Raw genomic sequence first — 12,244 nt, 5'->3', positions numbered from 1 at the left:
TAATATGAGCAGACTGCTTTTGCTGATAAATATGAAAACAGCCTTTAAGCCTCAAACTCGAACAGTTGTGATCATATATCCAAGTCAAGCAACAACAAATGGTGCAATTTCTACTACAGAAATTATGATAACTCAACCAACTGTAGGCTGCTTATGCACTTACTGAGTAACTCATGTTTTGTGTAATCTGGTGAAATACTGGACTACTTTTCTTCTGAGAATCTTGTCTTGATCTGACAAACGGATAAATGGCAATACAAAAGATATTTTATTTTATTGTAAAAGGGCAGAGTCGCAACAGGTACAATAGCAAATAATGAGAAATATACAATTGGAAAATAGACAAAAGTTTAAATGGAACAAATGAAATAGGAAATGAAACTGAGGGGAGGTTAAACCAGACTTAATTTTTCACAGAGGAACATGAATTTCATACACCTGTTCACAACTTCTGCTCAGCTGTACATCACTACAGATGTAACTCCATCTGAAAGATTCTGTAATGAAACTGTCTGCATTAGGAAGCAAAGGAGACAGGTGTCACACCACTTACAGTTCTCCAACAGTGTACAACATTTAAGTTGTATAAGAAGAAACTTATGACCCCCCCACCCCTCCCACACACACACACACAAAAGAAAATGACTACAGTAAAATCATAACTGCTGGCAAATCAGACACAAACGTTACGTGGGCATTTCACATCATTTATATTTCAGACTCACAACGGCAACAAACATGTTATCCTAACCATGCTGTTGTGGTTTCAAATAGATTATTTTATGGGATCTTTTTCCTGGACATGAGGACTAACACACTAATGAAGCAAAGTTAGCAGTGATTTTTTTCTTCCTTTTTTTTATCTAAAAATTATAGGTCTATGCTAAGTCTGTGTCCAGGACAGTGACCGCTCAGACACAGACACCGTTTTTATCCTCCTCCTGCCATCATGAATTTATGCTTTTCTACAAACTGTAAAATTTGAGACTTCTGTCCATTCCTGCAGAGGTCAAGAACTGAGCGTTCTCTCCGAAGGCCACGCCAGTCACCAATCCGGTGTGGTCTACAAACGAATAAAAAAAGGGGGGTCAAAAACAGCAAATGCCATGCAACATGCATACTGGATAAACATTTGGACACACAAAAGCTCTTGCTCACCGGTGAAGTTGAGGACCTCAGACCACTGTTTGCAGATGTAGACACGGATGTCAGACCCTCCTACAGCCAAGTAGGTACCGCTCTGGTCAAACACGAGGGATTTCACCTGAAACAGAAAAACACAATACGATTTTAAAAAGGCACAAGCAAACATCAGTCATGATGAGAAATGATCAAACCCAGTGTAAAAAGCAAACACGGTCATGTGTGTAAAACAAATTAATGTGGTTGCTAACATCATGAACATCCTGCTTGTATTAGAGTCTTCCTTTACATCCATCTATAAATTCAGGGATTGTTGGACACTTTTAGATGACACTAATGTAAATGTCTGTATGCTAAATATGACACTAGAGCCAGAAGGTGATTAGCGACACATAGTTTTACGGGGAGTTATGTGCTCTAACTATTCCTCCTTCGTATTTTTTCCCAAGACTTCAGGATGCAACTGCTCCCAGCAGGTAGCACTCCAGTCTTTATGCTAAAGTAATTATCAGCTGGCTCCAACTTGTGTCAAGACATAAAATCAAACTTCTCATCAAAAATGTATGATGATAACATGATAACAGCAGATATATTAGCGCTTACATACCTCATAGTTGTTGTCCAAGGTGATGGTCTTGAAGTTCTTCAGTTTCCTCAGATCCCACAGTTTCAGAGAGCTATCCTGGGCACCTGGACCACAGCACCAGACAATTCAGTGTAATTAAAACAGAGGCAATAACATCACTGTCACTTGAGGTCAAAAAGAAAGGCAGGAAATGCTAATGTTAGCAGAAGTTGTAGGAATCCTACAAACTCTGAAATAAAAAACACCCCCAAAGTTTCTGTAAAAATCAGCAACAAAACTGATCATAACGCTGCTGGTAGCAGTCACCGGTAGCAGTCACCTGTAGCCAGATAGTATCCGTTCTCAGAGAAAGCAATGGAGGTGACGGGGCCAGAGTGGCCCGGGAAGTTGGCCACGTTGGTGCGTTCCTTCAGATCCCAGATCTTGATTTGGGAGTCAGCCGTTCCAGTACCAAAGATGAGACCATCAGGGTGGAACTGAGCACAGGTGAGAGCTGTGGAGGACAAACAGGAACATTACCACCTGGAATAAGGCTCTTATTAACTTTGTGAAACACACAAGTAAACACTGAGGAACTTACCACAGCCAGCGCTTTCATCAGTGACTTTGGTGAGGACTCTTCCAGTTTGGATGTCAGAAAAGGCCCAGTACTGCAGAATAAGAAAAACAGAAAGAAGAAACGTATGATCAATGTTTCACTATTTGTACTATAAGTGCCTGAGGTCTGTCTTTATTTTCCTAAAGCTGCATACATACCTGATCCTCAGAAGAGCTGAGCAGGTAGTCCCCAGTAGCATGCAGAGACAGTCCAGTGACACCTGCCTCATGGGCACGCACCACCTGGACACAGTTGCCCCCGGTGACGGACCACACACGGATGGTGGTGTCTGGAGACGCAGAGAAAACCACCGACTAAAGATAAAAGACAGAAGGGGAGCGAAGAGTGGGAAATAAAGTGACAACTGATCAGAATAACAGAACATGTTCAGCATGTTTCTCAATAAATTTAACTGTCCTTCTGCAAAAAAAGGGGCAATGACCTAATTTATTTATTTGAGGGGATTTTGACTGGTTGATGATAGTGAAAGGAAAGAAAGTTACCTGGGATGGATGGTAAATGACAGAGGTGACCTTCTTGGTGTGACCCTTAAGTGTTGCAACAATCTGCTCCTCATTCTTGTCAAACACAACCACGTTCTTATCAGCTCCACCTAGACCGTCACAAGAGGACAGATATCAAATACAATACGTCACAGACTTCTGTTGAGTTACCAATCACAAAAAACTTCAGGGTAAACAGATGCAGCCGAGCATAAGAAGAAGATGATGCTGTACCGGTGAGCACTTTGTTGGTGTCTGAAGGACACAGATCCAGTGAAAGAATACCAGGTACACTGGCACTATGAAGACCCTGAAGGCAACAAAAAAGAAAGCATGTTCACACGTCAATAAAATCAGTGTCATAATTCTTATTAAAGAAGAAAATGTCCTTTATTCTCAGGCAGACATGAATACTTACAGCATGGGAGGCCACTTGGCGGTATTTGCTGAGATCCTCAGCTCTAACCAGCTCCTCTGGAACAGTTTTTCCTCTCTGGAGAAATGGCGGGAAGTTGTTATATGGAGTATAGGGTATATTATGTAGTACCACAATAGTTATTCAGCAACCTTAAAATATAATAACTGAAATGTCAGAATCTAAAACAGCTAAACAAAACCCTACCTTCTTTCTCTCTGTGGTGAGGATGGTGGCTTTGTCTTGAAGCTGCAAACAAGAAAATAAATATTCAAACAGGTTGCACAAATGTTACCCATCTTATACCTGAAGAAAAATTGTCAGACGAGTCAAATCATGATTACTGCAGATAAGAGGAAAAAATCTTACCTTCTGGATGATCTCTGGGGTCATTCCCACCTGTTCACTAATCTCCATAGGTTCTCCACCAGCACCCTGCAATAAAGAGAGCAGAAACAGAGATTGTGAGAAGGAACAATGGAAAAAAATGATAATGTAGTATTACTGATCAGTATCTGATAGACGGGAATTAAAAGCCAATCACTCACTGCTGCAGCTGGCTGAGAGGCGGGGACTGCCTGAGGGGCAACCAATCCAGCCTGGGGTTTGAGTGTGGCAAGAGCTGTAGGAAGAAGAAACACAACCAAATTAGAAAAACATGATCACACACCAATATCTGTGGAGCACATTCTGGAGAGAGGTAATAATCGACGAACGAATAAAAACTATTTGAGGCGCTTGACAACTGAAATCTTGCCCTACAACCCACCTTCTCTTGCAGCAGTGACCTCTTTGGTGAGTCGAGCGATGACTCTGCAGGCAGCATCATGTTGGTAGAGGGCATGGGACAGCTCTTGGCGAGTTGTCTGCAGCTGCTGCCTCAGGGTGAAGCTGTGAAGCATAACAGCATCCTAGAAGAGATACAAACAGAAAACATGATCTCAATAAATCTGATGAACATCACAGAGCCGTCTTGCTATTTTTTTTTCTTCTTACTTTCCCTTAACCTGGGTCACATATTGGATTTCCCAATCAGACAGCAAACTATTTGTAAATGTTATGCATTGTACATATGCATGGGAAGTAAGCAATGCGAAGCAATAGCACCATTAATATTTTACATTTAAGAAAGAACACATATTGCATTGTGCACTAAAGCTACATTTATCAAAGATTAGTACATGCTGCTACACCAATAATGACTCATTTAAAGAATACTGGTGAAAAGAAACAGCAGGTCAATAACAGGAAATGGCAACAGGATTCTTTTAGGATATGTATAGTGTAGTCTTTATTTGGTCACCATTGAGAGGGAATATTATGCACATGCAACATGTCTTGTATTTGATTTCCTCTTTACAACTCATCACTGTCATGGATAACCACTCACCCACTCATCTTGGAGAGACTTGAGAATGGCAGGAATGCTTGTTGCTGATGGCGCCTTTGGTCTAATGGGATGAGACACTAAAACAGAAATGTTGCAAAAATCAAGAACAGCATCTTTGCTTCAATCATCTGTCATTAATAATCATTTATCTAGTTTATTTGTGCCGACTTTATAAGGATCTCTTGCTGCAAGTTTTGGACATATTTTAATGGACAATTAAATAAACAATCAAAAAAATAACCCTTATGTGAATCTGTGATGAAAATGATTGTTCGTGATAGTTGCAGGCCTTTACATAACTGTCCCATTAATGGCTAAAAATATAAATAACTCTAGACTGATAGTGTTTGTCATTTTCTCAGAAGCTACATTACTTAACTGCATTGAAAACAGTAAAATACAGCAATATGTGTGGCTGGTTAACCGGTAAATGAGTGTTTCGCCTCCAGCTACAGCCTGTAGTTTACCTTTAATATCTACGAGCTGCTCCTCCGACAGAGGTTGTCCATTCATCGGGTCCGTTCCATTCTCAGCTATGTACTTCTCAATCAGCCGGCGCTCAAACACCTGGTTGGACACCGGAGAGACGCACGGGTGCTCTGGGACCTCGTTGGAGACTGTAAAAAAGTGCAACCACAGCTTACAAATAAAAACACACAACCAGAAACTAGACTAGCGAGGGTTCACAAGTACACCGTGGCACTGCATGGCCGCTAACCTTAGCTAAGTTAGCTAGTAGCATTAGCGCGGTGCTCCGTCATATCAATGAATTTAACTTCACTTACTTGCACAAACCAAAGACATCTTCCCAGTGCAGTCCTAAAAGTCGTCTCTGGAAAATGGAATGACGCCCGCTCTGTACTTTTATAAATATTACAGTAAATGTAGGCTTTACTTATGTTTTCCTCAGACTGGAAGTAGCACGCTGTCCTTTCATTGCCGCTACAAACGCACTTCTTCTTCTACGCTTTCTCTCAGTGTGAGCGCTCAAGTCTCATATGTGCTGTACTGCCCTCTACTGCCACTAATCCATCAATGCACCCATCTACTACTGAAACTAGAATGAGGATAGGGTTTGTTTGTTTCAATCATTTTCAGATAAAATGCCAAATATTCTCTGTTCTGTCTCGTTAAACGTCAATATGTGCTGCTTGATTTCTATAATGATAATTTAGATGTTTAAACTTTTTTTTCTTTTAATGTGTTTCCAGCTATTGTAAAGCACTTTGATATTGATGTATCTATTTTTGTATGTAACGTGACAGAAAATGGCAACACATGTCAGCTGTTATGTAATGTCCTGTTTTGCCTATGGTTTTGCCCAACCAACTGTCTACAACACACATTTATTCAGTTTACATTCACAGAGGATGAAAGAAACCAGAAAATATTCATATTAAAGAGGCTGGAACCAGATCATTTTTCAGTTTAAAAATAGAAGTAAATTAATATTCTAGGTGGACTCCTGGAGACCCTGGGCCCCTTTGAACAGCTCAAAAATATACTAAACATTGCTTTATCATCCTAAGACTAAATGTATTTTATACAGTTGGACTTCAGAACTGTTCTTACTTTTATGAAAGTTGCTTATAACCATGGTTTTGAACTGATGGCATTTCCCAGAGGTCTACTACAGGAAGTAAGCATTACTTCTTGTATTTTTACTTTTTGGCAAAGAAAAGGGATATCATGTGTAGCCCACATGACACATACAACATGAAACATTCCTTTATTTTGTGTAATAGAAATGATTTATTTCTGCTTAATTGATTAATTTTGCATTTTTTATGATTTGTTTTTTCATTTTAGGGATTAAATTTAGGGATTCCAAATAATGAGGAAGTAAAGTCAATCTCAGCCAGACCCAAGGGTTAAACAGAATATCCAGGGAAATTAACTTCCACCCTGTCATAACAAGCTATTTGAAGGCATCACCATGAGCTCTGAGAACTTGTGATGGACATTTGCCAGCATTATCTGACAATTTCTACATTAAACAGTGAATCACAAAACGATTAAAAAGATTAACTGATGATGAAGATAATCATTGGTTGCAACCAACCAAACCAAACATACAGTATGTTGGAGAAAATAAAGTTAGAAGTAAATTTTATTGTTTGAGAGATGACATGCTCTTAAACATTTTGATATTGCAAAAATATTACATGTCCAATCATATTTGTCACTTAAAACTCAAAACATTGTTCTGAACAAAACCAACATGGATTAATATGCTTTTGCAATATTTGTTGGAACCTATTACATTTCACATCACTATGACTACAGTTACCTCAAGGGTAAATACAGTATATTAGTGCAAAAATCATTAAACTGCAGAACATACACTTAACATGATAATTAATTGTTGTTGCAGTTAGGAGTGGTTAACATGATGAGTGGAGTAAAACACTTCAGCTATCTCTATATTACTGTACAGTATTCAAAGTTCCCTTTTGCACACTTTCATATTGCAACTCTATTTTCTATATTGCCCTAGATATCACATTAAACACACATACACACACTCTCAGTGCATATCATGTTGGTCCTGAGGGTCTGGAGGTAGGTAACTGCAGAGGCTAGAGGAGACTTCAGGAGAACCATCAGTCAGTCTCAAGAAATGGGAAATATGACAACAAGAAGTCTAATGCTCAACCCATGCTGCAGAAAAATTACCATTACATTAACAAATGGCATGCAATATTGTTGTCAGATCATTTAAACAAGATGCAAAAGGCACAGACGAGGTACATCTTTTCCATAACTTTGTCCACATATTACGTTTCTCCTTCCTTTACTCCAGCTCCACATCTCTGTGCTCTATAAGCAGTCCAGTTTCTCCGAAGTGTAAACACTGTAGGATTCAGACGTGTCCATGTCTAGTGGCAGTGCAGAAAAATACTCTTGTGATTTGCTCCACCTTTCTTTGTCTCCGTCTTTCTTGATTTGGAATTGAACACAGTCTTCTGACGAGTGGAGGCAGTCTGAACCCCCGGGCACTGAAAAGGAAATTTTCCTCTCTTCCTCATTAGATGTTTCCTGCTAAGAAGAAATTAAGCCATATGTCAGAAAAAAAACTTTTTTAGTCCGTGACACAATACATACTCACAGGTAGAGTGTAGCATTACCTCAGTAGTTGAATTATGACTAGGGGAGGTCCCAGCTGCCAGTCTGTGTGCTTCCTGGTTCTCAGCTCTCACATGAGCAGGAGTTACTTGAGGAGTTAGTTGAGATGGAGTTCCTTCCATAACAGGAGTGTAACCCTGAAAATACAGACACCAGCACATACATATGTACATATATAACATGTACACAGGTACAGATCAATTTAATACTTTCCACTAAAGATAAATGGAAAGCAAAATCAGCCTTACAGTATGGGTTGGACTGACTCTCGGGATCCATTTCATTGGTGTTACAGGCTGCTGAGGGTAACTGAAGCCTGAGGGATGAGGGTGGGCCTGACTGTAATCCTGCATGAAGACATACAGACACGTAAAAGTGCAGCCTCTGGATTTCATGAGGCAGTTGTCTACGTAATTATACATAATATAATCATGCAGATTTCTTTCTTTATTTCACTTTTGTACTCAGTTCGTTTGAAAGATTATTATTGATGACTTTCTAAGGTTTTATGTTGGTTATGATTAAAAAACGTAATCATCACTACTGAGTTACACTGTATTAATATATTCAATATGACACAAAAGATGACTAATAAAGAAAAAACAAAGAAACATGGTGTCAAATTAAAGTGTTAGGCCACCATGAGCAACAAGAGTTGCTTCAATGCTTATTGATTATCAACGTTTCTATCTCTACTGGAAGGATAAACACCAATATTGCAAAAGATCCAAGTCCAAAATCCCAGATAGGTTTTTAATTGGGTTGAGATCTGGTCACTGCAAAGGCCATAAAATATGACTCAAATCATTTCATAATTAACTACTCAGTGACCCTTTGACTTCATGAATGAAGGTGACTGCATTTGTTCTGTTTCTCCACTCATTTATACTGTTTTGTTTTTTTAATTGCCTCCTGCCTTTCTGTTTTAGTTGTTTGTCTGCAGTATGTCAACTTTATGAAAGCAAAGCCATACAAGCCTTGGTCCACATTTATGAAATATTTTCAGTGGTCTGCCATTTGTGAGTTTTATGTTGACATTGTGTTCTCATAAGAATAGTTTGCTTTTATTCATTACTTTTTCTATTTCTTGGAAAGTGTAACTTTATTAGGATAAAGAGAATTTATGACAGGTATTGATTAGCTTCTAAACTAAAGCAAGAACAGATTTATTTTTACAACATGACATATATCATCTCCTACCTCCATAACTATCTCAGCCAGCAGGGCCACTAATCTGGTTCTCCTCATTTCCTCACCTGGATGTTGACCCTCGGAGGATTGGCTGGTGGTGTGTGGTTTGATCTAAAACCAGCAGCGATCTGCGACAGGGTGCAGGTAGGGTAGCGCTTCATGAATAGGATGAAACCAGCCAGCGACACAAACATGCCAGAAGGGACAGTGATGGACTTGAGAAGTGCTCGCCATCTACCCCCCTTTTCTAGAGATATTAGAGACACAGAGATGAGAGAGACATCCAGGGAGAAATGGTGACTGAGGTGAAACAAACAACCCAGATACAAAAAAAACCTACTGTCACTCACCAATCACATGCAACCAGGTGGAGGACACCAGGTTGCCATCCCCATCTCTGATTTCATATACCCCATCGTGCCTTGAAGTCAGTCTCACTATGATGACTTCATAGATGGAGCCATTTCTGCCCAGAGAGATCAGACCCCTGTACCGCATGTCGTGGTCTGTTATCTGGCCCTCGCGAATCAGCTGCACAGGACCACGGGGGGGCTTAGGGTCGAAAGGGCCCAGAGAGGATTCATCAGGGTGTCGGGCGGGGGTAAAAATGAGGTGAGCGTGAGGGACAGGAAGAAAGAGGGGCAGGTTAAGGGATTCCTTAGTGTAGCGGGTGACATTGAAAGCATGCCCTGCATTCACATGCAGTATTGTGAACAGAAAGATGATGGGAGGATGAAGGCGATGATATGAGAGTGCATCGGATGGAAAGTGAAAGATAAAAATATAATCATTATTGTTGACAGGATCCCAAAGTTTAAAAAACTTCAACTTTAATCCTCTGGTGTCTCTGTTTACCATGGACAGTGAGGGTGCTACGGGACAAGACCTTCCCTCTGCCATCTCTCACGGTGTAGTTGCCTTGGTCTGCTTGCTTCACTCTCTCAGCCACCCACAACTTCCCGCCCCGCAGCAGCCTGCCCCGACCCATGTTACTGGTCTCAGGGTCTGTCCAATTCCACAGGACAACTGGCATGGCCTCAGATGGAGAACCCCGGGGAGAAAACTCGAGTAGGGAGGCATTTTCAGGGATGTTGTGCTCAAAGTTATCTCCATAGTTTCTCTGGTAGTACTTAATGCATTCTAAAGAAAGTTGAAAAGAGAGAGGGGCGAGAGAAAGAAAGAATGGATGATCAGCAGTACATTTACTCAAGTACTTCAGTGCTGTTTTGAAATGCACTTCTTATTTCACTGCCTTATTTGGCAGCTGTAGTTACTTTTCACTTCATGATTTCATGTGAAAAATGTATAATATGTATCTGAAAATATACAAGGTAGGGTTAAAAATTAGAACAGTGGTCCTCCATCTTTTTGGCTCAAGACCTTACAAAAATATATAATGTATGTGGGGCTCTGTGACACTCCTCAGATGTAAATAACTGTTCAAAGCCCAAAGTAATAAAATGATCCATTATTTCGTGACAAAGGTAAGGTGAGAGAAAAGAGAAAAAGATGGATACAAATTTATGTAGCAGATTTTTCTTCATCTTTGGTGCCCCATTAAATATCTGACAACTCAGAAGACTATACTTTATATACAACTGTATAGAAAGAAGTTAAAACAACCAACTACAACAGTAAAATGCTGCTTATGCATTGTCACAATAATAACAGTTTAATAATGCAAAATATAATAACAAATTAAATACTACAAGGGCCATTTTTCTGCAGAAGGAGCAGTTTTATTTGTGATACTTTAAGTACATTTTGCTGTACTTTTGCTGAAGAAGGATTTACTTTTACTTGTTATATTTTTACTTCATTAAAGTGGCCAAAAAAACTGGGACAAATAAAAAGGAAACTATCCCACCTGACACAGTCAAACGTACGGTCTCATAGGTGAAGCCAGAGGACAGTTTGATGGCGTAAAGTCCCTGATCTTCATGAGTCACTTCATTCAGGACTAGCATCTTATCTCTGGTCCATTCGAACCGCGGGTCCTTTACCTGCAGCAGGACAGTAAGTGAGGTGTTGGCGATATGTATGCACAACAGACAAGCACAAACATGAAGACATAGACACACTTCCACTCACAATGGTTTTTTCCAGCAGGACACGCCTCATTCCCGGAGGGTCTGGTGTAAAAGTGACAGTTCTTGATATCGAGTACACCGGCAGACGAAATTCCTTCCCAGCACACACCACCAGAGCTTCTTCTCTGTCACCTGTCGAAGTGGAGAAGAAGGTCAGCAACGTCTTCATCGTAACATGTTTTTTTTAATGTGATGACATATTAGGGGTGTAAGAAAATATCGATACACTTAATTATCGTGATATTTTATTTGACGATACCGTATCGATATTCGATGGCACTGTATCGATTTTTTTATTAACAATTAACATGCAAATATTCACGGCGTTTATTAATGTTTGTGTTGAAATTAAACCTCCGGCCGCTAGTTGGCAGCAGTCATTATGTCCTCCGCGCCAAAGGAACAATGAGATCCCGCGAGAGTGCCAGTCTGTGGCAAACTGCATGCTAACCGCTAATTTAGCACAGTTCACCGGCGATGGCTGAGGACGAGAGGCTACAGCCAGGGTTCATTCCTATGTTCACCGCTTTGTATGTGACCGGGGAACATAGGGATGATCCCGTCTACAGTTAGCCAGTTAGCTGAGTTAGCAGCCGAGTTAGCCGCCAAATTAGCCGCCGAGCTAACAGCGGAGTTAGCCGCTGAGCTAGCAACCGAGTTAGCCGCGACCGGGGAACATAGCTCCCTACAGCCAGCTCCAGCAGCTTTTAAAGCTGACGTTTGGGCATATTTTGGTTTCAAAACAAAGGAAGGCAGTTACGACTACGACAAGAGCCATGCGGTGTGTAAACTCTGCAACGCCAGAGTCAAGTACTCGGGCAATACTACAAATTAGTAGTAAGTATTTGAGACTTTTACTGAAAGGCAGATATTAATTTCTTCAGCCTGCACATAAAGAGCAGATGTTGCAGTGACTTTGCATTTTCTTTTTCAACTTCAGAAATTTGAACCTGCTTATTACAGTTATGGGATAACCTTTTAACAGAGTCAAGAAATCTGTTAACTAATTTTTTTCATTTGTTTATCCAAAAATCCTGCAAATGCTTGTATTTCTTCAGCAAGCTGATGTTAAGCATGTAACAGCATTGTGTGTGCTATGTGCTACAGTTTTCTTACAATTAAATTCTTTCAAAGAAACTCAATATATCATTGTTCCTACAGTATCGCAATATATCGTATCGTTGCCCCTGTATCGTGATACC

The 12,244-nt window shown here is 40.2% G+C and overlaps 2 protein-coding genes across 4 annotated transcripts; both read right to left on the bottom strand.

Annotated features, from left to right (window-relative positions):
* Nucleotides 1-255: 255 nt before the first annotated feature.
* Nucleotides 256-5,572, bottom strand: prpf19 (pre-mRNA processing factor 19). The gene is made up of 16 exons (XM_053323736.1): nucleotides 5,421-5,572; nucleotides 5,103-5,252; nucleotides 4,636-4,712; nucleotides 4,015-4,156; nucleotides 3,794-3,867; nucleotides 3,615-3,680; nucleotides 3,453-3,494; nucleotides 3,249-3,323; nucleotides 3,065-3,140; nucleotides 2,831-2,940; nucleotides 2,486-2,641; nucleotides 2,310-2,379; nucleotides 2,049-2,222; nucleotides 1,751-1,833; nucleotides 1,159-1,264; nucleotides 256-1,063 (listed from the first exon to the last, which is right to left on the bottom strand). The coding sequence occupies exons 1-16, from the start codon at nucleotides 5,437-5,439 to the stop codon at nucleotides 966-968; spliced, it is 1,518 nt and encodes a 505-aa protein (XP_053179711.1). The 5' UTR covers nucleotides 5,440-5,572; the 3' UTR covers nucleotides 256-965.
* Nucleotides 5,573-7,247: 1,675 nt separating this feature from the next.
* On the bottom strand, nucleotides 7,248-9,994 carry LOC128363124 (uncharacterized). Of its 3 annotated transcripts, XM_053324035.1 has the most exons (6): nucleotides 9,808-9,994; nucleotides 9,303-9,504; nucleotides 9,018-9,199; nucleotides 8,010-8,108; nucleotides 7,764-7,898; nucleotides 7,248-7,677 (listed from the first exon to the last, which is right to left on the bottom strand). In XM_053324035.1, the coding sequence occupies exons 1-6, from the start codon at nucleotides 9,850-9,852 to the stop codon at nucleotides 7,456-7,458; spliced, it is 885 nt and encodes a 294-aa protein (XP_053180010.1). In that variant the 5' UTR covers nucleotides 9,853-9,994; the 3' UTR covers nucleotides 7,248-7,455. The 3 variants fall into 3 exon arrangements, with proteins under 3 accessions (XP_053180010.1, XP_053180008.1, XP_053180009.1); XM_053324033.1 differs by having other exon boundaries at nucleotides 9,303-9,994; XM_053324034.1 differs by having other exon boundaries at nucleotides 7,248-7,674; nucleotides 9,303-9,994.
* Between the last annotated feature and the right edge of the window lie 2,250 nt (nucleotides 9,995-12,244).

This window comes from Scomber japonicus, chromosome 8 (genome assembly GCF_027409825.1).
Source record: "Scomber japonicus isolate fScoJap1 chromosome 8, fScoJap1.pri, whole genome shotgun sequence".
Classification (NCBI taxonomy): Eukaryota; Metazoa; Chordata; class Actinopteri; order Scombriformes; family Scombridae; genus Scomber; species Scomber japonicus.
Note: the sequence above shows the minus strand (reverse complement) of the source record. Positions and strands in the feature narration are given on the sequence as shown.